The sequence below is a fragment of the Nannobrachium achirus genome, assembly GCF_963921795.1.
Source record: "Nannobrachium achirus genome assembly, chromosome: 23".
NCBI lineage: Eukaryota > Metazoa > Chordata > Actinopteri > Myctophiformes > Myctophidae > Nannobrachium > Nannobrachium achirus.
This window is the reverse complement of record NC_137830.1, coordinates 7,473,219-7,499,252: the sequence shown is the minus strand read 5'-3', so window position 1 is coordinate 7,499,252 and position 26,034 is coordinate 7,473,219. Positions and strand designations below refer to the sequence as shown.

The 26,034-nt window shown below is 42.0% G+C and overlaps 1 protein-coding gene across 1 annotated transcript in view; it reads right to left on the bottom strand.

The window, feature by feature from the left end:
* LOC308308654 (coatomer subunit gamma-2) overlaps positions 1–26,034 on the bottom strand; it is a 49,127-nt gene that overhangs the window by 21,047 nt on the left and 2,046 nt on the right. Inside the window, exons 2-12 of the mRNA XM_080754098.1 lie at positions 25,515–25,567; positions 23,464–23,544; positions 20,830–20,901; positions 18,464–18,543; positions 12,042–12,117; positions 10,902–10,994; positions 10,594–10,680; positions 8,385–8,542; positions 6,918–7,051; positions 6,296–6,363; positions 5,009–5,197 (exon numbers count right to left, since the gene is read on the bottom strand). Of these exons, the coding sequence (XP_080610224.1) occupies positions 5,009–5,197; positions 6,296–6,363; positions 6,918–7,051; positions 8,385–8,542; positions 10,594–10,680; positions 10,902–10,994; positions 12,042–12,117; positions 18,464–18,543; positions 20,830–20,901; positions 23,464–23,544; positions 25,515–25,567 (1,091 nt within the window). The remainder of the gene's footprint in view (positions 1–5,008; positions 5,198–6,295; positions 6,364–6,917; positions 7,052–8,384; positions 8,543–10,593; positions 10,681–10,901; positions 10,995–12,041; positions 12,118–18,463; positions 18,544–20,829; positions 20,902–23,463; positions 23,545–25,514; positions 25,568–26,034) is intronic.

Here is a 26,034-nt window from a genome sequence, read left to right as displayed (position 1 = left end):
GCAAAAGGAGAGGTCTCATCTCTCGACTAGCGGGTTGGGTCTGGCATCTCATTCCTCAACGCCTCCTACTGAACCACAGCAGGGCAGCGGTGCTGAACCAGTCAGGCATACTATCCTGAATGCTAGAGGGCCAGGGCCATCCACCAGGTTACGGAAGGATAACAGATGGAAGCTGTTTCCAACTGGTGTATGGGTCAGAGTGAAGACCCAGTGTGTTGCTCTGTGCCTACTTTATTCTGGAGTCTCGGTAGGCCCTCCTAGACTGGGGCCGCTCTCCGTCTACTCTAAAAGCGTTCGTAGCAGCAAGTACGTGTTGACATGCTAGAATTGACAATGTCACAGCCATAGTGGGGAACAACGGTCAGTTGTCCCTTACACTGTAGGCTGCTCTCAGGTCTCATCCTTCAATAGCCTTGATGACTACATCATGGGATCTTCCCGTGGTACTGGACACCCGTTGCTGGTCTCCCTCGACACAGGCAGTCTAGGTGGGTGTCATGTAAGACGGCATTCGTCCTGCCCAATGCTGCCCATTACTCAGGCAAACGTGTCGGCAAGCTACAAGCCCTGCCTGTCAGTGATTCTTGTCTGGGGTAGAACTCAGACGGATGATAGGGCACTCTGTGGCCAAACACAGCGCTCCTCCCTAGAGGTGCCCTCATAGTTGCACCTCAACCAGCCTGTAAGGCTAGCCCAGTTTAACCTCTAGGAGAGTGCGTGGATAAACTGGAACTGTCGTGCCCAGTGTGGGCCCAGAGAGCCTATGTTGGCCCTGCCGCATGCTTTCGGCAGTCAGAACGGCTCTTCCTTGGTTATAATAGCCCAAAGGTGGCGCTCTCTCCAGACAGCGCTTGCCCCATTTCATTGTGGGCGCCATTCAGCCACGCTCGGGAGGCGAGTGGTCGTCCCCTGCCAACTGGTATAAGGTGCCACTCTACTGGTAGTGTCCCCACATCAGGGGCTACTTTGAGGGCAGTACCCCTGGAAGATATGTGCCACTGCCTCAGGTGGGTCATCGGCACATTCTCCAGGTTCTATTGGGTGATTATTGCCACTCCCCATCTATTGGGGGTGGTTCTCTTCCCAGAATCCTCCGGTTCTACTCTTTGAGGTTTGTAATCAGGATTCCTCGTGACTTTGCTGGTATGAGTCATTCAGTGCTTAAAGCACCGCCTCTGGCGGTCAGGAGGGATGAAATAGAACGAAAGTTACGTATGTAACTACGGTTCTATGAATCCCGAATGACCGCCAGAGCGCTCTGTCACTCGGAATCCTCGCGTTCTCGCGAGAAGATTCTGTAGGGACTTAACCCGTGGTAACCGATGGAAGATATAACCTCTTCCGGTTCATCCCGGGGTCACGTTGTGACGTTGTTGATATAAATACTCGACTGCGCATGCGCGAAGGGAACTATTCAGTGCTTAAAGCACCGCCTCTGGCGGTCATTCGGGATTCATAGAACCGTAGTTACATACGTAACTTTCGTTCTAATGTGTGATTTTGCGCGAAATGAGACACTATTACTTTCTGATTGTATAAATGGAACCATTTGGGTTACAGCCCTGTTAAGCCCTTTGCACACAGGCGCGTTTAACCGCACGGATAAAACGGACAATATAATTTTTTGAAAAGAAAACAATGATTCTCTATGACCTCATGCACACCGGCTCCGAATTAGCCGTGCGACGAGTGGCTGCCGCCGTGCGTTTTGTTCTCGATCGAAACCAGTTCGATTCGTGCGTCTTGTCGCATGCGGTAAAAAAACTCATCACTCCTTTTATGACTCCTTTTTGGATCCGCAGCGCCGATTCCGCACAGCCTTGCACACCAAATCCAATGCGTTTTATTCATGCCGCAAACTAAAAAAACGCAACTGTCCTGTGTGCAAAGGGCTTTAGGGTCCATTTGGAACCCCCTCAAGGAACCCAGATAGACCCTGGACCCCACTTTGAGAACCACTGTCCTAGATTAGTTTTAAATTACACAATGGTATCGAATCTGTGCCAAGTCGGTATCGACCGAAAACGCAAGTATCAGAATTAGTATCGGGAAGGGAATTAAATAAATGGTATGGATCCATATTATCTACCTTGAACAAGACTTCTCAACGGGGTGGAACATTTGCCAAAAAATAGCAGATCTACAAGCTTGTAGATCGGCTATTTTTTGGCAAAGACATTTGATAGAGAGTGAAAAAAAAGACTGTATCAAGTACGTATATTAAAAGTAACTTTTACCAATTATAGAGGGTTTAAGTGGTAGTTTAACACAACTGGTGCCAAAAAAAAAAAACCTTTGTAGGGCTTCTCTGCCATGCCCGAGGAACCTGAAGATTTAATACGCTTTGATTAAAAAACATTTTTTTTATCGAAGCGGAACTAGGGTTGCCACCCGTTCCGTATAATACGGAATCGTTCCGTATTGGACAATTAAAAGATGCGTTCCGTATTGAACCAATACGGAACGCGGTTTGTTCCGTATTTAACCAAATGCCCCATAAAGGTCTGTCACACAAACCTCAACGCAGAATTTAACAATAATGAATGAAATAAAACACAGGAAAAGACAGCAAAAGGAGGGAGAGGCACGAAGGACCGCCTATGAGGCGGCTCGCAGTCGCTGCGGCTGTGGTGCGCTCTACGCTCTGCCTATAGTGGGGTTCCGTGTACATGTAATTTTTGGTTTTCATTTTAAATTTGTGTTAAAGTTTATTTTTCACTTCCTATTTGTAGATTATGATCTATAGAACAATTTTGGTTTGAGTGTCAAGACAGTAGATTGTAGACAGTAGACACTTTATAAAATAGGCTATGCTCAGGTTTAGGCTAGTGAAGCCTATTCAGCCTAAAGTAAAAATGTTCAATGTTCATTGCTAATAAAGCACTTTAAACTAGGCTATGCTCAGGTTCAGGCTAGTGAAGCCTATTCAGCCTAAAGTAAAACATGTTTAATCTTCGTTGCTAATAAAGCACTTTAAACTTTAAGTATATGACTTAATGGTTTCTTGACTACCTTCTCTTTACTGACCACCAAGTGACCCAATACAAGAGCCAGGTTCAAATCATTCATACATTGCTTTATTTCATACAAAATTAACTTATTCATATTTTAGAAACAATTGGCCACTTCAAACTGCAAAACAATATAGGTTATACCATGTTGTGTGTTATAGTTATAACTATTCTATGCATTTCATGGGTTTGGGACTGCATTTTTTCGCCGGCCGGCGGCTGTGCCACGCGCACGGAACGCACGCACCGCGTGCCCGGAAGAGGTGTTCCTTATTTCAATTTCTGAAAGGTGGCAACCCTAAGCGGAACTAAAATAGGCAGTCTCCGATCACGCACGATGGGAGCTGGATTAGCGCCCCCGTTAACAGGTAGGAGAAGCCAGCAGTGAAAGACATAGAAAAATCTTCGGTTTCCTCGGCTGTATACAACCAATGAGTTAAGTGGCAGCTCGGCAAATTAAAGGTGAATTGATCCCAGTGCACGACAGAGGACGATATCACGATAAATTAAATCTCCACGATACGATTATCATGAGTGTTTTTTTTATCATGATAAACGATAATCATCCCATCCCTACCTTCAGGGTTCCCACGGTCATGAAATTCCTGGAAATATTTTGAAATTAGAAAAATATTTTTCCAGTACTGGAAAAGTTTTGGAATTCATCAAGGGTCCTGGAAGGTCCTGGAAAAATATCTATGCATTGTCTTTGGTTATTGGTTTTGTTAATACCTCTGAAATGACAAATTGTGAAAATAGCCGGTCTACATGCTCACAACGCCTAGCAACGCGAGGCGTTGTGAGCATGTAGATCTGCTATTTTCACAATAGAACAGTGTTATACAAAATTCCTCAACTCTTAGTGCTCGTCAGGGTGCCGGGTCCCCAGTTCAAATATGATTATTTCGGGGGTAACGGCCTGAAAAGGTTGAGAACCACTGGCATACACATACCTGTCTTTGGGCATTGCTAATAGGAGTAAGCCACCTGTTATTGAGCTGAATTATTGTTATATAGTCCTGGAAATTGAGTTAAATATTCTGGAAAAGTTTTGGAAATTAATTGGTAAAAATGTGTGGGAACTAGGGATGCGAATCTCGACCACTGAGGCGATACGATACGGACCTCGATACACAGCCAGCGATACGATATAATTGCGATACATTGAAATCCTGACGATACGATACATCACGATCCACCCCTGTTCCCGATACGATGCGATACGATTCACGATTCACCACGATTCAAGCCCAAATCCCAAAATTTACAAAACATAGTGACTAAAAATGTATGAAATTTAAATTCAAGGCAATTTATTGTTTCACTGTAGTACTAGGCTCTGTCTAACAACCCAACATATAGTATTCTGGGAGAACACAAAGCTGCTGGCTATTGTAGAATTGTTTGATAACTAATCATATAGAAGGCCTATGTCATTATTAGTAGGCCTATATGTGTTCAACTGGGAGTCAGGGACCCCAATCCAGGGTTATTACAGGGGGCCTGCCAAATATTTGTGTGATACAGTATAGCCTACAGCGAGGGTCCCTGCTTGATCTCTGTCTGAGCTAAGGGGTCCTTGACCTGAAAAACAATAAAGTCCCTCCCTGGTTTGCATTATTATATTATATTATATTATATTATATTATATTATATTATATTATATTATATTTAATCCAGGATTATGCAATTTTTATAGCCAAAATGTTTTAAAACAGACCTACAAGCTCACAGCGCGTCGCATCCACGACGCATTGTGAGCTTGTAGGTCTGCTATTTTAGGTGCGACACCCTTGTACTGCGATGTATACATTAGGCTTCTTTCCCAGAGCAGAACTAGCAGCAGAGAAAGTGAGAGAGTTGCTTGCATCAACAGGAAAGTTGTAGAACAGTGACAAATACTTTGTTTTAAACCGATTCAACCGTATCGCGGACGTTTGTATCGCAATTACGATCCATACCGGTATATCTTCGCATCCCTAGTGGGAACCCTGTACCTTGAACTCGTCGGAGATCTCGGAGACGAAGGAGGAGATCTGCTTCATCAGGCGGTCCACGGAGCTCTCGCTGCCCGTCTTCAGCAGGGTGGTGATGGCCAGCGTGGCGATGCTGCGGTTCGAGTCCGTGATCAGGTTCTCCAGGTCCAGGTTGCACGCCGTCACCGCCGACGGGTGCTTCATGGCCACCTGCAGCCAGGGGGGCGAGAAAAGAGCAGAGGGTCATGAAAGTTATACATGTGGGAAAAAAAGATAGATAATAGTAGATACCTCATTCGCAGCTGCAGTTCATTAGCCAACTATTTTATACTGTATGTATAGAAAAATAGCAGATATACAAGCTCACAGCACGGCACAGAGTGCCGCGCTGTAGAGCCTGTAGTTCCGCTATTTTTAAAAAATCGTGAAAATGTTTGCAAATCTTATATCTAGTATACCGGTATATATTTTTCAAAGCAAAGTTCTGTAACTCAAATCTCTGCTTCTGGGTTATCCATGGAACAACATATTTTGAGATGAGAGTCTGCGGCCAAATACATTTTGAGGGTACTTGACATTAAAAGGTTTGAGAACCTCGATTTAGAAGAAATCGAGTCAAAATATTGACAAAGACTTGGACATATTTTCAGGATTTTTCAAACATAGCAGATCTACAAGCTTGCAGTGTGGCACTCGGTACCACACCACAAGCTTGTAGATCTGCTATGTTTTAATAGTTAAAGCATATATATGTTGGTTATTTCTTTACGTATTTGGGTCATTTGTCATGCCTGCGCCTGTGCGACTTAACCCACTTAAGCTTAGAATTATTGACTGCTTTAACTATTGAAAAATAACAGATCTACAAGCTCACAGCACAGCACCGAGTGCCGCGCTGCGAGCTTGTAGATCTGCTATTTTTGAAAAATCTTGAAAATGTGTGCACATTTTTCAATACAGTATTTTTCAGAGCAAACTTTTGTAACTCAAATATTTGCTTCTGGGGGGGTCCCTGGAACAACATATTTTATGATGGGGGGGGTCTGCGCCCAAATACCTGTAACTTTGGAGGTCCTTGACATGAAAAAGTTTGAGAACCACTGATTTAGAGGAAGGATTTAGAAGTCGGGTCAAAGATCGGGGTCAAAGATATTCAAAGACTTGCACACATTTTCACGATTTTTCAAAAATAGCAGATCTACAAGCTCGCAGCGCGGCACTCGGTGCCACGCTGTGAGCTAATGGTTAAAATCTAACGTGACTCGGGCACGTTCCAGGTATTTGAGTGTTAAACGGAAACAAACGCACCTTGTTGAGGGTCCTCACGGCGGCGTACCTCAGGGCAGCTTTGGGAGAGCTGCAGAACAGCTGCAGGACTACACACAAAACACACAGAAACATCAACGTTAGCCGTGTGCAGGAGAGGAAAGAAAGCCAATCAGGCCTGGTCAGAAATGTCAATCAATCAAATCACCAAGCGTGCAAAACTAAGCAAAGGTTAGCAACGTTCAAAATGACATAAGTCAGAAGTATAATTAAGCAATATGACACGAGAGGGGTGTGCAATATCGTCAATATAAATGCGCCTGCGTTGCCTCAGGAACGAGCCTGAAGGGCGAGTTCCGTTGGCAGTGCAGAAGACAGCACCTGAGACTGCAGGGGCCAGCTCGGCGGCCGTACAGCTAAACAGTGTTTCTATGTACCTGAGACTGCAGGGGCCAGCTCGGCGGCCGTACAGCTAAACAGTGTTTCTATGTACCTGAGACAGCAGCGGCCAGCTCCCTGGCCTACGTACATCTAAAGGGTGTTTATATGTACCTGAGACGGGAGGGGCCAGCTCGCGGGCCGTACAGTTAAAGGGTGTTTCTATGTACCTGAGACGGCGGGGGCCAGCTCCCTAGATGTACAGTTAAAGGGTGTTTCTATGTACCTGAGACGGCGGGGGCCAGCTCGCGGGCCGTACAGTTGGGCATGTGGACGATGGCAGAGGCTGCCTCGTACACCACCATCTCATTCTTGTTCCTCAGACAGCTCTCGATGAAGTCAAACAGAGGGCTGTCATGTCTGCACACACACACACACACACACACACACACACACACACACAAACGCACTCACGCACACAGTCATATGGTCAGGGTTCCCACACATTTTTACCAATTAATTTCCAAAACTTTTCCAAAACTTTTCCAGAATATTTAACCCAATTTCCAGGACTATATAAAATCTATATGAAATCTCGAACAAAAAATAGCCGATCTAAAAGCTCACAACTCTTCGCAATGCAACACATTGTGAGTTTGTAGATCTGCAATTTTTTTGGCTATGTTGATGATCGAGGTAATATCGTAAATAACAGTTTCTTTGGTCACAATAGTCGTGACATGACATTTTCATATCGTCCCATCCAGGCTTTGAATTTGATCATTTTAGGGGCAAGGCCACTTGGCCTTTGATGTTGTCCAAATGCCAGGGCAGGAAGGCCATCAAATAAAACAAGATTTTAGTCCATTGAAATAATTAATTGAATTTAAGGGTTACATTTAATATGTAGAATATCTGCTGTTAAATAAATAAATGAGTATTTACAATCGAATGCGCAGCCCTGCACAAATCAAAGACACTGGATTGGTTTAAAAATGGGGACACAACAAGACAATGGTGTTAACATGGCAAGAAAAACACTGGTGTCTACATATTGACAAGACCGAGACAGAGGAGAAAGTGTTACAGTGAGCTGGGCTGGGGCATTAAGGCCACTGTGGCCTCAATGGCTCTTTGAGGGGCACAAGGCCGAACTGAGGGGCAACGACAGCCTTCATGGCCTCCCTGAAATTCCTGCCCTGGTCCCATCCCTACTAACGATGCGGATCAACATGCAGTAGGCCAGGGTTCCCCAATAGGCGGCCCGCGGACCATTTGCGGCCCGGGGGGGGCTACTGTCTGGCCCCCACCAACCCCAGTAATAATGGTGGTATAAGAGCAGCAACAACACTAGTATATCATCATTGTCGGGTGGAAACCTCGTATCTCCAAATGTGTACGTTCTTACGCAAAGTAAAGCCCTGCTTCTTCATACAAGGCCGTCCCACAAAAGTAGTGAAAACAGCCGATCTACAAGCACACAACAAGTTTGAATCATTTTTAAAATGATACTGTGAATGCAAAACAAACGGTTCTGGACATACAAGATTTTCACCCGACAACAAAGATATCTGAACTGTCGCTGGAGTAGCGGGAACGCCACCGCCGCCCCCTGCAATGTTGTGGCCCTCGGCTTGGTACCTTAGACATGATTCAATGTTGTGGCCCTCGCCTTGGTACCCTAGACATCATTCGGCCCTTGGGGAAAACGAATTGGGGAACCCTGCAGTAGGCTAGTAACAGTAGTACGTACCCTCCCTCGGTCTCGTCCAGCAGCTTGCTGGCGATGCGGATCAGCATGCAGTAGGCGAACGGGGACTTGAGGCCAGACTTGGTGAACTTGTTGAGCATCTTGGAGACGGCCAGGCGGTCGTTCTTCCTCAGGTGGTACAGCAGGCCCAGGGCGTGGTACTGTGTGAGCGGAAGACACCAATTAAAACCCATTTAGAACAGGTACACATTATAGTGTATCATTATGTTATGCTTTTGAAAAATAGCAGATATACAAGCTCACAGCGCGGCACCGAAAATATTTGAATTTTGACCCGAATTTTGACCCGAAAATTTGAATTTTGACCCGATTCTATAAGTGTCTTTTGAATCCTTCTAAAGTTTTTTTGAAAAACCTGTGTTTCTATGTCAGAAATCTGGCCAGCCATCGTCAAAGAAAAGGTCCTTTTCACAAATGGAGCTCAGTTAGTCTGTTCTTGAGAGACTACTGTGTCAGTGGTTCTCAAACCTTTTCATCTGAAGGACCCCCAAAATGATATTTATTTGGCCACGGACCCGCATCTCAAAATATTTAATTCCAGGGACCAACCAGAAGCAAAATTTGAGTTACAAACGTTCGCTTTGAAAATACATATATATATACATCAGAGGTCGCGCTAGGATTTTTAACAGCCGGTCACCGTGATCGGCATGATAAAAATTTACCGGACATCTGAAGAAAATACCGGAGCGAGCGACCGAGCGAGAGAGGGCGGGCGAGCGAGCGAGAGAGAGAGGCAGCCTGCGCAGACAGCGATAATAATAAATGACCATTGGTTTTTCAATCGGTCAGAATGTCCGGGAGGAATTTTATTTTCCGGTCTTGGCCATAAAAAATCAGTCTAAACCGGCAATTACCGGTCTAACGCGATCTGTGATATACATATATATTAAATCAACGATTTGCACACATTTTCATGACTTTTTCAAAAATAGCAGATCTACAAGCTTGCAGCGCTGTGAGCTTGTATATCTGCTATTTTTCACTGGTTAAAGCAATCAATAATTCTAGGCCTAAATGAGTTAAAACCCATTTAGATCTGTGTCAATCTAGATTTTAAGCACTTTAACCATTGTTTTGTGTGTGTGTGTGTGTGTGTGTGTGTGTGTGTGTGTGTGTGTGTGTGTGTGTGTGTGTGTGTGTCTTTTTTTTTTTTTTTCCCGGAAGAGAAAGATCCCATGATTGGCCGCGGGGTCATGCCTATGTTCCCTCAACCCTATGTTCCCTCACTGAGGTTAGGGTTAGGGTTAGGCATAGTGGTTAACATTGAGGGAACATAGGGCTGAGGGACCTTGAGCATGGACCCATTGGCCGCTAGTTGCGCTGTTTTCCCCCCGCGAGGTACCAAAAAGATTTGTTCTCCACTGGAACCCATTCATTTCACTAACCTTAATAAACATCGTCATACATACTTTATGGTTCCTGTCGCTAGTAAAAAACTGCCTTTCAATTACCATTACGTTTTGTGCAATATGGTCCCATTTATGTTAAAATTGATGATAAAGTTGCGGGGGGCGTGGCCAACTAAACTGATACCAGCCGGCTGTGTTCTTCTTCGTGTGGTGTATTTCGGGAGGCTCCGACCACAGATATAAAGAGCTAGATGCCTCGTTCGCCTCTGCAGTTAATTGGAGCAATGTGCAAAAGTTATAGTCCGGACTTCCTGAAAAAACTAAGGGAACGCTGTCAGTCAAAGTGACTACTGGCCAATCACAGCTTTTTCCGTCTTTTCCGTGACTCATCCAAGGACCACAATTCAATTCAACAGAGCCAGTTCCGATGTTGCGCTGCTCAGCTGTTCTTATAGGCTGCATACGTAAAGACCAGCCCCCACCTGCCTCTGACTGGCTTACCGACTTCCGTATGTGTGACGCACGCGGAAGCAATGAACACGGAAGCGACGAAGATTCCCTTAGTTGCTCAATGCATACGCCCCCTAGCCGAAGGAGGCGTCTACCTTTATATGTCTATGGCTCCGACCACATTCTCCCACATTCTCCCATGTATCCCTGCGGTTGCACGTGACCGTTGGCAGCCAATAGCATTCCTTATGATTCCTGGAGTACCATTCAAACAATATTGGCGACACCCATACAAGGGACAAAAAAGCGCCGCATATAAACCAATGGCTTCGCACCGTCCATATTTTTTTTCACAGTCTATGGTGCAAACGTGCGTGTGTCCTACCCACCTGCACCATGATGTTATCACTGGACGCAGCCTCCTGGGCCTCGTTGACCCAACGTTTCACCACGTCATAACTCATCTTCACCATGTGCTGCACACACACAAGAAAGGGAGAACTTCAATACCCACAATGCAGTTCAATCGTTTCACGTTTAAAAAGAGGAAGATGGGCATTTTGGGCATCTCCCATGTCATTGTCTGTCAGGTGGGTGGAAATTAAATCAAAATGTGCTGTTAAAATCAACACTGCAGGTAGGGATGTTCATTTACAAAGAAACAAGAAAATATGGAGAATCAAGAGGTGTTTCTTACCAGAGAGGACACCAGGGCTGAGCTGGACACGCTGGGGACCTTGTCAACGATGGCCTGCTTCATGTACCTCTCTATGGCCTGCAGCATGGTGGTCTGCAACACAAGTATTAGGACATAAAGATAGTGATACACCACCACCACACTGCTTCATGTACCTCTCTATGGCCTGCAGCATGGTGGTCTGCAACCAATATATGCATATACACGTTATATATATATATATATATACAGTATACACTGTGTTGCTGGGACAGAGAAAGGTTGACAATACAATAAAATAAATCCACTTTATTATGAAACTCTTGGTAATATTGTTTGGCTTGTGATGATGGGGTCCAAAATTTAGTTCAGTGCCCATGGAGCTAAAGAATGATTCAGAAGCTGTGTTCACATTTACTCTTCCATTGGAAATAATAATAGACTCCAACCTTGCGTCCGGTCTCCTAAAAAGGTGCCCGCCCACTTCACGCAGATATGGGAAGTAAATACCAAAATTGTAAATTGTTTGTCTTTTTGGCTTGGCTTCGGGAAGGGTGGTTCCCACCATTTTAATTTCAAGGCCATATTTTCTTTTATATAAAACAAGCAGCCATGGAGTATTCACAATTCTTAATCGACCATTTGAATCCTGTGTCAGGTACAGCTCTAATGGTGAAGCAACACAAGCGGTTGTTTTGTTAGCATAGCAATTCTACCATCTAGTGGCCGTTCTTAATAACGCACTTAACTTCAAAACAGCAGTTACCACTTCAAGCTCTTGATATATGATATACAAAGTTCACTAATTTTGACTATACTTTTCTATTTCCACAGTTTCTTTGTGAAAACAATAGAAGGTGACAGAAGGGAAGTGGTACAAGTGATTAAAAAATGGATTAAGGAGAGCAAAACCACAGCCAAGGGAACGGGCTTGGCAGAATCAGCTGGGAAAGAAGATCTACAAGCTTGTACATCTGCAATTTTCATCTAATAGGTATGCTAAGTGGTTAATGTGGTGTCCAGGTCTTAATGGGTTAAAACCCAACAACAACCGAATGGACGAATAATGCAACAACAAAAAGTTCCTTTCACATAAAGATCCGCCCCTGTTGAAGACCTCATAGAAGAAGTAAATATCCATGCGGTGCAGCCTATACTTACATCAGTGATCCTGCAGAGGGCTCTGATGGCGGGTCCTCTGTACACGTCCTCCTTGCCGGTCATGTCCTTGGTCAGGCTTTACAAAAACAACAGGTTTTAAATATCAACTCACTCATAACGCATGAATAATGTCTACTTTACAACAGCACCGGCAGCCTCCGCGGTGGTGGTCAAGCACTTTAACACTGTACCACCCGAGCCCCCCGTTTCAAATCACCACACTAAACCAATTTTTGCTGGTTTCTGCTATAAAAGCTGATTTTGTAAAACCATTACAAGCTTTTAAAAAAGGTGCTTTAAGTGGAGTATTTTGGTTGAAACAACACCAATGCAACTGCCATTGGGGATAATGCTTTCAAGTAGTTGAAAGGAGTTGCATTGGTGTGGACCGGCCTTTAGTCTAACAGCAATCATTGAGCTTTAGTTGGGTCAAAAGGGGCAGTTCCGTGACCGTGGAGAGCGAAGGTCCGTTTCTCAATGGATTTGTCATCTAAGAGGGTTATTAAACAAATTTGGCCGGGGTGTATTTTTTAAAATGGTTGGGAAAATGTTTGACAGCTAGGGTAATTTTCAGTCTCATTCACCTACACTATAAAGGAAAAAGTGCCTACCCAAAAATCTGCTTTAGGTGGGATGTGAGGGGTCAAACTAGAGGTTTTTAATTAGTCTGAATCCATTGCAAGCATTTGTTTTGCATGAAAAACATTCCTTGGGCTAAAAACGGACCCTAAAAGACTTTGAAAATTGATGACTCATCACTAAACCATAGTGTTGTTGGCCGTTTTTTAGCCCAAGGAATGTTTTTCATGCAAAACAAATGCTTGCAATGGATTCAGAATAATTAAAAACCCCTAGTTTGACCCCTCACATCCCACTTAAAGCAGTTTTTTTGGGAGTCATTCACTTACTCAGGGTTCCTGCACCATTTTAAAAGCAAAATGTAAGACTTTTTAAGACCTTTTTAAGACCTCAACAAATGTAATTTAAGACCAAAATCGCCCTCCCGGGCCGTTCGCTCTACCTTTTTCCGCCAACCTCACACTCACCGCGCTGACGGAGGTGCGCCGTCTCAGGCGACCTTGATCCACGTGAGACACCTCCGAGCGAGCTAAAGCGAGCAAGTAGCCGTGTTGAGCATTGCGAAGGTCGCATGAGACGACTCAGCACCGTCCGAGTTATGTCACGATAAGACATTAGTTAGGGAATATTAATAAAACCCTGGGAATAAATTCCTTACCAAAATGTGTTCGTAAAGGTGTCTAGTAACATCTAACAAAGATTGAAATTCAAATCCCCAGGAAAATCTTTGACAGCTAGGGTAATTCTGGCCTGGGTCTCATTCACTTACTATACACTATACTAAATCTGCTTTAACTTGGGATGTGAGGGGTCTAACTAGGTGTTTTTAATGATTCTGAATCCATTGCAAGCATTTGTTTTGCACAAAAAACATTCATTCGGCTAAAACAGCCCATAACAATTATGGTTTAGTGATGAGTCATCACTTTTCAGTGGTATGGGGGTCCATTTTTACCCCAAGGAATTTTTTGTGCAAAACAAATGCTTGCAATGGATTCAGAATAATTAAAAACACCTAGTTAGACCCCTCACATCCTACGTATATGTTTTGGGAGTCATTTTTTCCTTATAGTATAGTTTATACTGTATAGTAAGTGAATAAGACCCAGAATTACCCAAGCTGAAGATTTTCCTAGGGATGTTGAATTTCAATCTTTGTTAGATATGTTACTAGACACCTTTACAAACACATTGGTGAAGAAATTGTTTGGTAAGGAATTTATTCCCAGATTTGACAGCTATTCTGCAGATTTTCCCTGACTACATCTATTGTGAGAAACAGAATATTCAGTTTTCAATAACAAAACATAAACCCAGCTTCTGCAGTGAACTAAAAGATGCTGTATTTACAGAAATAAAAATATAAAGCAGCCTACAGATATACAGATCCAAATAGCGAAGTTAGGGACTTGTCTTTGAAGACAGGCATATCATTAAGTGTGCCTGCCATGCAATGCAATGGCAAAACACTTATTGTAATCCGCCATACTTAAGTCATTAATTAAGTCTTTCGCCACGAATTTCTGCACGTAATAACTGCCGCACAATTTACGCCACCGCCGCAATATATACATCAAAACGTGCGGCTCGGCCGGGAATGGTGTGCTATTACTTTTCTTTCCGATCCGCGTTACCATTGCGACGTAATTCGCAAAAAACTACGCCAAAAAACCCCATTGACTTAGAATGGGGGAAACTTCGGCACGTAATAACTGCCGCACGATTTACGCCACCCCCGCAATATATACATCAAAATGTGCGGCTCGGCCGGGAATGGTGTGCTATTACTTTTCTTTCCGATCCGCTTTACGATTGCGATGTAATTCGCAAAAAACAACGCCCAAAAACTCCATTGACTTTGAATGGGGGACTCCGAAAAAAAACCAGAAACTTTGGCGCCACATAACTCTGCCATATTTTTGCCTAGCAACGTCATTTAAAATGTAAAATGCTCACACAACTTTGGTCTTTTTCCGACCAATAGGGATGAGCTGTAATTGATTAAGCCTCGCCCCCTCTTTAACAGGAAGTGCCCTTCACCAAACAGGAAGTGCCTCTATAACTCATGAACCGTTTGTCGTACAGACTTGCGGCTGGTGTCATACCTTTTCTTTTTTTCTCAATTTTTTTTTTCTCAATTTTTTTTTTTTCTCAATTTTTTTTTTTCTCAAATTTTTTTTTCTCAAAATTTTTTTTTTCTCAAATTTTTTTTTTCTCAAATTTTTTTTTCTCAATTTTTTTTTCTCAAAATTTTTTTTTCTCAAAATTTTTTTTTTCTCAATTTTTTTTTCTCAAAAATTTTTTTTTCTCAAATTTTTTTTCTAAAAATTTTTTCTCAACATTTTTTTCTCAAAAATTTTTTTTTCTCAAAAATTTTTTTTTCTCAATTTTTTTTTCTCAAAAAATTTTTTTTCTCAATTTTTTTCTCAAATTTTTTTCTCAACATTTTTTTTCTCAAAATTTTTTTTTCTCAATTTTTTTTTTCTCAATTTTTTTTTTCTCAAATTTTTTTTTTCTCAAATTTTTTTTTCTCACAATTTTTTTTTCAAAATTTCTTTTTCTCAAAAAAGTTTTTTTCTCAATTTTTTTTTCTCACAAAACAATTTTTTCTCAAAAAACTGTCGTTAAAGTGCGACCCGTGATAACGGCCAAAAATGCTCCAAAACGCCACTAATTAGTCGAAATGGCTGACTTCCTGTTTGGTTTCTGATTGGCTGCTGGCCTTGTGACGTGGGTAGAGCTGCGAGGGCCTGGTCATCGCTGCTTGCAGCTTTAATTCATTAATCGTCCATGACCTTAATTGGGGCCTATTTCGCCAAACAGGAAGTGCCCCTCACCAAACAGGAAGTGACCCTTGATCTCGTGAACCGTTTGTCATACAGACACGCGGGTTGCGTCAAATGAAATAACGCTAACGCTTTACGATTGCGATGTAATTCGCAAAAAACAACGCCCAAAAACTCCATTGACTTTGAATGGGGGACTCCGAAAAAAAACCAGAAACTTTGGCGCCACATAACTCTGCCATATTTTTGCCTAGCAACGTCATTTAAAATGTAAAATGCTCACACAACTTTGGTCTTTTTCCGACCAATAGGGATGAGCTGTAATTGATTAAGCCTCGCCCCCTCTTTAACAGGAAGTGCCCTTCACCAAACAGGAAGTGCCTCTATAACTCATGAACCGTTTGTCGTACAGACTTGCGGCTGGTGTCATACCTTTTCTTTTTTTCTCAATTTTTTTTTTCTCAATTTTTTTTTTTCTCAATTTTTTTTTTTCTCAAATTTTTTTTTCTCAAAATTTTTTTTTTCTCAAAATTTTTTTTTCTCAAATTTTTATTTCTCAATTTTTTTTTCTCAAAATTTTTTTTTCTCAAAATTTTTTTTTTCTCAATTTTTTTTTCTCAAAAATTTTTTTTTCTCAAATTTTTTTTCTAAAAATTTTTTCTCAACATTTTTTTCTCAAAAATTTTTTTTTCTCAAAAATTTTTTTTTCTCAATTTTTTTTTCTCAAAAAATTTTTTTTCTCAATTTTTTTCTCAAATTTTTTTCTCAACATTTTTTTTCTCAAAATTTTTTTTTCTCAATTTTTTTTTCTCAATTTTTTTTTTCTCAAATTTTTTTTTCTCAAAATTTTTTTTTTCTCAATTTTTTTTTCTCAAATTTTTTTTTTCTCAATTTTTTTTTCTCAATTTTTTTTTTCTAAAAATTTTTTTTTCTCAACATTTTTTTCTCAAAAATGTTTTTTTCTCAATTTTTTTTTTCTCAATTTTTTTTTCTCAAAAATTTTTTTTTCTCAATTTTTTTCTCAAATTTTTGCTCAACATTTTTTTTCTCAATTTTTTTTTTCTCAAATTATTTTTTTCTCAAAAAAATTTTTTCTCAAAATTGTTTTCTCAAAATTATTTTTTTCTCAACATTTTTTTTCTCACCCTTTTTTTTCTCAAGATTTTTTTTTCTCACAATTTTTTTTTCAAAATTTCTTTTTCTCAAAAAAGTTTTTTTCTCAATTTTTTTTTCTCACAAAACAATTTTTTCTCAAAAAACTGTCGTTAAAGTGCGACCCGTGATAACGGCCAAAAATGCTCCAAAACGCCACTAATTAGTCGAAATGGCTGACTTCCTGTTTGGTTTCTGATTGGCTGCTGGCCTTGTGACGTGGGTAGAGCTGCGAGGGCCTGGTCATCGCTGCTTGCAGCTTTAATTCATTAATCGTCCATGACCTTAATTGGGGCCTATTTCGCCAAACAGGAAGTGCCCCTCACCAAACAGGAAGTGACCCTTGATCTCGTGAACCGTTTGTCATACAGACACGCGGGTTGCGTCAAATGAAATAACGCTAATGCTAACACCAACCGCTACACAAGGTTGCACAGACTTAGCGAGCTGCAGGCACACTTAAAATTTCTTAGAAATTTTCTCTTCTAGTTATAGCTTAAAATGCCACCCCTCAATGTTAATCTCAGACTGAGTTAAATTATTATATTACTGAGGTTACTGAACGGGACTCAAGTCAGGAGAGGAGAGGGAAGACGCGGTGTATTGATGAGCGTGTAGAACGTAAAAACGTTCGGTAGAACAGCTGTTATAAATCACAGATGATTAGTGGATTCTCCTCTATGAAAACGGACTGACTAATAACTTTATGACTGTCAGCTTCATTCTGTCTCACAGGCAGAAGGAACGGGAGTACGGGACAATAGCCTTAGCATGTAGCTTTTCATCATGGTTGAGGAAAATCAACAACAAACATCGATTACCGGTATGTCACATCCCCGCATCAATGGAGAATCGCGCACGGCTGCATCGCGATTCGCGATGCAAGCGAATTGTTTATATAAAACTTTTAAGAAGTCCACTCCACAGCCCACAACTCCACTACACGACAAGTATGTTTACTTGTGTGCTCACTCAGTGCTGTGAGCGCTAGGCAGTTGATGTGAGGGAGGCTAGAGAAAAGGAGCGCTTGATTTGTTAAAAAACAAAACTACCCTCTTCCGCATCCACATACATTACCACAGTACTGACAAAACGGGCGGAGCTGAGAACAACAAACAAGCTCCTCTTCTCACTGACTGCTGCTCGCTTCAGCTTGTTTGCCGTCTCTCATCGTCTGATATTAATACATCAAGTAAACAAATCAAATGAATACGCACAAATGTTTATGGCTTAATTTTCCCATGAGCCTTAAAAACACCATCATCAAATTTAATACCTACGGTCAGATTTGGTCAAATTCAAGGCTTTTTAAGACCTTAAATTCAAGATTTTTTATTTAAGACAATTTAAGACTTTTTAAGGACCCGCGGGAACCCTGTTACTATACACTACACTATAAAGGAAAAAATGACTATCAAAAAATCTCCTAGATGACAAATCCATTGAGAAACGGACCTTCGCTCTCCATGGTCACGGAACTGCCCCTTTTGACCCAACTACTTGCCGATAGGCTACTTTTGCTGTGCACCGCGCTTTCATAGAAAACATGCTGGCTTCTATGAAATCCAAACTGAAGACTTTAATCCATGTGTGATAAGTGTTCACGTTCCAATTTAACTCTTTCAAAGCCACAGAGGTAGATTGACGAGAATTATTAATTAGGCAACCAAGCCACAGATGAAGGTTGACGAGAATAGGCCGACGCAAAAGTAGCTATTTGCTCATTTTGTTAGAATGGTTGTATGAGTGTAACTATGGTGGAATTTTAGCGTCACCCAGGGTACTGAAAAGAATGGACAGAACGGATAGATGTGTAAACAGCGTTTTCTTGTGGTCGTAAAAAAACACTGACATGGACTGGCAGTAAAACTGTTAAACATCATCATCAAACAGGGTGCCACCCACCTGCTGGTCACAATGATGACGTCCTCAGAGATGTTGGCCATCTCTTTGATGGTCAGGTAGCACATCCTCCTCAGGGTTTGCTGAGGAGACAACAAAACAAACAAATAAAAAATGTGTTTCCGATTTACAACAAAGGACGTCACTGCCTATCTGGTCACTGTCGGGCAGATACCTGGCATCGCCAAGTTTCAGATTTGTAGGTTTTTACCCGTTAAGTAAAGCCCTGCTTCATCATACTAGACTGTCGCACAAGACTAGTGAAAATAGCCGATCTACAAGACTTGTAGATCGTCTGTTTTCACTTTTCACTGGTTTAAATCACTTTTAAAATGATAAATACCAAACAAATGTTTTCGGACATACAAGGTGTCCACCCGACAACAACTACATAGTCGTTCCAAGACTCGTGGTCTAACGATATTCCTAAGGCGGGTTTTCGGTGCCGTTTTGGCTGTGAGCACACGGCACTTCTCACGCTTTTTGCACTGATCAATGGACACTTTTCTTAACCCATTTAGGCCTACAATTATTTAATGCTTTAACTAATGAAAAATAGCAGATATACAAGCTCACAGCGCGGCACCGAGTGCCGCGCTGCGAGCTTGTAGATCTGCTATTTTTGAAAAAGTTGTGAAAATGTGTGCAAATCTTTGAATATATGTATTTTCAAAGCGAACGTTTGTAACTCAAATTTTGCTTCTGGGTGGTCCCTGGAACTAGATATTTTGAGATGGGGGTCGGTGGCCAAATAAATATCATTTTGGGGGTCCTTCAAATGAAAAGGTTTGAGAACCACTGACATAGTAGTCTCTCAAGAACAGACTAACTGAGCTCCAGTTGAAGTGAAAAGGACCTTTTCTTTGACGATGGCTGGCCAGATTGCTGACATAAAAAAACATAGGTTTTTCAAAAAATCTTAGAAGGATTCAAAAGACACTTATAGAATCGGGTCAAAATTCTAATTTTCACGATTTTTCAAAAATAGCAGATCTACAAGCTCGCAGCGCGGCACTCGGTGCCGCGCTGTGAGCTTGTATATCTGCTGTTTTTTTTATATTTAAAGCATAAAATATTGCGTCATAATGTGTTCAGGCCTAAATGGGTTAATGGAACTGCACTGATAAGTAGTGTTATTATTAGTGTTATTTGTTATTTGTTTTAAGACGAGATAATGGTGAAACACTTATGAAGCACTGACTGTTATTGGACACTTTATATGGTTTCTTTTTTTGTTGCTTTGTTTGCCTTGTTTTTTACTGTACACGACAGTACTTTCTTCTTCTCATACTCGTAACTTTGTAACCTTAACTGCTGTGCTGTCTCTGGGCGACTGATCTTCCCCTGTGGGATAATAAATGTAGGTAGCTGTCTGTCTGTATGTCTGTTGACATGTGGCTTACGAAGGGAATGTTCAAATTAAATAAAAAAAAAACTACATAACCACTTAAAACCCTATATTCTTCGTTTCCCCATGTGTCTATTTCAGGGCCACTCTCATCCTCTCTACAACAAATGTTTTCACCCAAAATAGCTGCTGTAGCTGATCCGTGGTGAGCTTATAGATCAGGTAGTTTCGCAGAATGTTAGCCCCCAAAAGGGTGACGCTTGTGTTAACAATTTTGCTGCCATTTTAAACATAGCTGTAGTAAGCAGCTGCCAAATCGTCCTCACCTTTTAACGTGGGCACGTGCACGCATAGTGCATGATCTGTGCGCGACTCATGTAGTAGACCGGTAGACAAGATGACAGCTTTCGAATTAAAAAAAATCCATTGGAATAGACAAATCCGTTGCCAGGCTGTTACCCCTGCTGTAGCCGCCGTTGTTACATAAGAAAACATTGGAAACGGCCAGTTGTGCGCTATGGTAACACGTGGACACGTTCGCGCACATAGCAGACGATATGTGCGCGGATCATATGCCAGGCGGGCACAAGAATCGAAAAGCTATCAAATAATTTAAAAAAACGCGTTGAACCACGATGAAATGAACGTGCTGCTCCTTCCTCTGTTTACAATGTAAACAGATGGGACGGAAGCTACGATGGGGCCTTGGACAGGATACGGAAACCTAGATCCGGTCAGAACCGGAAATACAGCAGGATACAGTTAGGGGGCGGGCCTAAGACTCCGAAACGGCCATATACAGCGATCATACTTTTAATTGTTTCATAATGATTAAAGCTAATTAAATTTCCGGGAACGACGGGCATCGCAGCGTGGTACAGCGGGAAATCAACGGTTTCGACGGGGATCGCAGAGTATGAGTTAATGTGGTTAAACGGAAACAAATGATATCTTGACAACTCTACGAGACAGTACAATGAATGCGTGTCACGGTTGAACATGGCTAGTAAAACAGACTCACGTCGTTGCTCTGGAACAGCCTGGTCATGGCAAAGAAGGCCTCTGTAGCCTCTGTGGTTCCAAAGTGTTCCCCCTGCAAACACAGAATGATGCCTGAGAATGAACCAATGGTCAAGTAGAGCTGCACATTTCCTTCAGTGATGCTTCAGTGATAACCTCGCGTCACCAGCCTTGTGAGCTTGTAGATCGGCTATTTCCACCATCAATGTCCTTTTTTAGGTATACAGTTGTCAAATATGTCTGTCATTTCTTTGTATATATATAGGTTATGAGTCATATCTGCCACGTGCAACTTTAAAGCCTACAAGCCAAACAGAAATGTAATTCAACGACACAAACACAATTCAATTGTTAATCGCAAATATTTGAGTGACAATTAATCGTTTCGTGACATTTTAAATGTAAAAATGTCATAATCGTGACAGCCCAAGTTCTAAACTGGCCTGTGTGATCCGGTCTAGAAAAAGAACAAAAAGGTGGTTCCGGTGGCTGGTTCCGATTGGCGTCGCATTGTTTTTTTGTTCCCTGTCCAATGAATGTATGTCACATTTGAACACGGTGAGTAGACAGACTTCCCATCCCCAACGTCCAATTCCCCACATTCGTTTCCCTGAAAGATTTAGAGTGGGGACTGATTGAAATATTATTTGTAAACAACAACACCTTCTTATTCCCATATGAGATACAATAATCCATCACACAGAAATAAGACAGGAGAGTGATCAGAGTGAGAATGGTATGTTTACTATGGAGAGAGAGTATTCAAGACAGGTTTACAGTACATACATAATGGTTGGTTCGTGCTCTCTCCAACAAATTATGTTTTGACATGAGTATAAGTATGGTCATTTCATCAGTCAATGGATGACGTTTCAACAGTTAATAGGATATGTTTCTTGTCCACGAATCACAAGACTAAGAGTCCATATACAGGGTTCCTGGGGGAAGATGTCCTTGCTGGTGTCTGGATGACACAAGCTGAGCCTTAGAATACCAAAACAATTCTCATTGTTTAGGTACTGGCTCCAGGCAGTTGATAAGGTCTGATTTCTACCAGACGGAGACCTTGTGTGTGTACTGTACATTACATGAGTATAACGGGACACAGTCACTGTGTCTTTAGGGTCAAGTGGTCAACAATATGTATTGATAAAAAGATGATATGAACCATAACAAAATACCTATCAGGGACAAAGAGTGAATTGGTTTCCTGATCGGAGCAGACCGGAAGTGCACTGATTGAGGCACTTCGGCACTGCGTTGATATTCTTTATAAATATGCTATAAAATTAATAACTCATGAAACTCGGACATGGCAACCTGGACAAACATTAATACCTTGTGAAACTTGTTTTATTGATTGATTGATTGATTGAAGACTTTATTAGAAGTTTGCATAGAAAAAGGTACAGCAGACGGTACAGTTCACTGGTACAAGGTCAACTAAAAGGAGATCCTAGAAAAGACTAAGCTTGTTTCCATAGGAAACCATTGAAGTATCTCATAACATTGAATGACAGAAGGATAGAACACAGTACTATGCAGTAGATATAGTAAAAATAAATTTAAAAAAATCACACCCGTGTGAACTGAGCGGTGGTTTACCCACCTCATAGATCATGTGTACCGATTTTTGTGACATTTGAAGAAAATATGTAGGAAAAGGAGCAAAAAGTGTGTTTTGGAGAAAATTCAAGATGGCGGAAAATCTATCCTGGCGCAAATGGGCGTGGCCTATATGGGGAGATGCGTCTTGACCCAAGGAATCCAGGGAAAAAAGAATTGTAATTTTCCGATCTACGGTTCAAGAGTTACGGGGCAAAAAAGTGGGCCGTTATAGCGCCACCATGAGGCCGAGTGATGTAATTATTTTTCGATTCATTCTTAAAATCATTATGAATCTCCTCTCCGAGGTTTGAAACTGTAGCTCCTATGGTTTACGAGAGAAAAATACTTGAAAGTGATTTCTTGCATTGTCCCATTATAAGTCAATGGGGACAATTAAGCGTCGTTTTTTGCCGATTACGTCGGCATGGTAAGGCGGATCGGAACGAAAGGTAATAGCACACCATTCCCGGCCGAGCCGCACATTTTGATGTATATATTGCGCGAGTGGCGTAAATGGTGCGGCACTAGTTACGCGCCGAAGTTTAGGCTACATACAGACACGGAGACAGACCCACACACACGGCCACGTATAGGAGCGTTGTGACCACCGCTCAATAAATAAAGTAAATACAAATAAAATAAACAGTGCAAAAAATATATACAGTAGGTAAATACAAAGGAGGGTCAGGGGAGGCTGGGCTAGGTTTGTTATTTCCCCTTTGCGAATGGCTGCCGCCTGTAAGTGATTTTTCAGGGCGATTTTAAAGGAGAATGGCTGTCAGTGAGTCAAGATGTTATGGATGATGCTTCTAAACAGATTGCTAGTTTAGTTTGACCACTTCAAATGCTCTAATCTTAAAACAATGACCGTCAAGAGCCCATCCACAAGCTCTCAACGCGTCACGGACACATTGGGAGCGCGTAGATCGGCTATTCTCGCTGTGCAACATGCTTCCATGGAAGACATGTTGTGTGTGAATGTGAATCCAGATGAGTGATCATCAGTGGGTGTTTAAGCCATGCGTACCTGGTTGAGGAGGTAGATGATCTTGGTCAGGATGTGAAGGCATCTTCTGGGGTTGATGGGCGTCTCGTTGAAGATGCGCGCCTGCGAGACACGAGGGGGAGAGAAGGGTTCATTCTAGAGGTGTACCTACCCATACCATTTTCCCTCACCGATATACCATTCCCATTAACGTGTTTCGTTGATTGACTGAACACTTCATTAGCTGTTTGCAGGGGGAAAAAAGCTCAGGAACGTACTGTTCGATACAAGCTCTGCTAAGAGGATTTTAACTCTCAAATACCTGGAACGCGCCCGAGTCACGTTAGAGTTTAACCACTTTAACCATTATTTTATGCTTTAACTTTAGAAAAATAGCAGATATACAAGCTCACAGCGTGGCACCGAGTGCCGCGCTGCGAGCTTGTAGATCTGCTATTTTTGAAAAATCGTGAAAATGAGTGCAAGTCTTTGAATATCTTTGACCCGATCTTTGACCCGACTTCTAAATCCTTCCTCTAAATCATGTTGTTCTCAAACATTTTCATGTCAAGGACCCCCAAAATTACAGGTATTTGGCCACGGACCCCCATCTCAAAATATGTTGTTCCAGGGACCACCCAGAAGCAAATATTTGATTTACAAATGTTCGCTTTTAAGTAGATGTATTCAAAGACTTGCAAAGAAAAATCGTGATTTTTCAAAAATAGCAGATCTACAAGCTCGCAGTGCGGCACTCGGTGCCGCGCTGTGAGCTTGTAGATCTGCTATTTTTCAATAGTTAAAGCAGTCAATCCTAGGCCTAAATGGGTTAAACCCAACAAAGCACTACTGCTCGTCCCCTCCATTGGGGTCCCGTGTACTCAATTCACCCTTTGTTAGCCTCCTGATTGGTCCCTGACTGACCAACCAGGAGGCTCTATCTGCCTTGTCCCGCCCTGGTTCCGCCTTTTTATGTTGAATTAGCTAAAACATAATTTTTGGAGAAATAAAAAACATTTAAAAACATGCTGATTCACTATGCTGCCACTGAGCAGCTCCAATTGACTGAAATAAAGTTTGAAATTAGAATTGAGCACACGGAATAGCAATATGAAGCAACTGAATTAACATGGCAGTGGATGGAATGTCCCACTGAATGTCCCACCAAGACACAGCAACTAATGGGTGTGGAGAGGGGCAGGACAATGGGTGGGACTTGACAAAGGGTGAATTCATTGAAACATTGAATGACAGAGAAATATAACAATACTATGCACAACATCATAGAACAGTCAGAAATCAGAAATAAATAAATTATGTACAAAGGGGGGCTCAGGGTAAGCTTTGACTTTTTTTTACAGGGTTTATACCAGTGTTGATTTTGTCGACTAAAACTATGGCGAAAAATGTTCGTCGACTGCGTTTTTTTTCACTGATGAAAACTAAATAAAAACTAAGCTGTGATGACTAAAAAAACTATGACTAAATATATTGACAATTTCGACAACAAAATAAAAACCAGACTAAAAGGTTAGGGAGGGACTAGTGAAGAAGAGAGTCATTTTATGTTTGGTTGCTCTCAGGAGTTGCGTGTTGAAAATAGCACATCTACAAGCTCACAACGTGTCGCAGTGCAACGCGTTGTGAGCTTGTAGATGTGCTATTTTCAGCACACAACCAAGTGTAAAATCAGTCATTACGATGCTAGTTGACTAAATCAACTGTAGATTTAGTCGCCGAAAATCCTATGATATTTAGTCGACCAAAATTAGACTAAAACTTTTCAGGTGACTAAATTATGACTAAAACTAAATTACATTTTATTCAAAAGACAATAACAAAAAAAAAAATTGCTGTCAAAAACACCGGTTTTTACCAGTTTCGAGTTTCAGCCAGCCACCTGTAAGTGCTCTTTTAGGGCTGTTTTCAAGGAGAGTAGGGGTTTACTCCCCTTTGAGGCTGTTAGTAAGGCCTTCCACATGTCTGTGGCACAGCAGGAGAACTACTTGAACCCCTAGTTTGAGCCAAATCTGGGTTGAACGTGATCAGTTGTACGCCGCGGCATGCAGTGACATCATGTCAGTGTACTTTACCTCCTGCAACACCGCGCTCTTCTCCAGGTGCTGGAAAGGGTTGGAGCCACTTCCTGAGACATGAGGAGCAAGATAAGGAGAATGGGTGATGGAGCTTCCATACAGAAAAATCCAGTCCGATATCTGGCGCGTGAATCAAAACACCATCCCGGTTCCAACAATGGACCAAGGGCAGAGCGCTTGTTTCCGGTGGAGATGACGGAGGTGCACCGGCTCATGCGACTGTCGCAACGCTCGACACTGCGACTCGCTCGCTCGGCGTTGTCTCGCGTGGCTCATGGTCGCCTGAGCAAGACTCAGCGCCGTTACCGACTTATGTGCCGTTATGACAGAATAGTAAATCTTCGTCCCCCTGAATGTCGGCACCTCCGCACGGTCCAGGCGAAAACAACAGAGCGCTCCCTAGCTCCAGTTCAGCCAATCACAAGCTTCCACTGCTGGAACAGGGATGGTGTTTTGATACACGCATATCTGACAGTGATATTAGTCTGTCCATGCCAGGCTAGTCCAGGACCCCTAG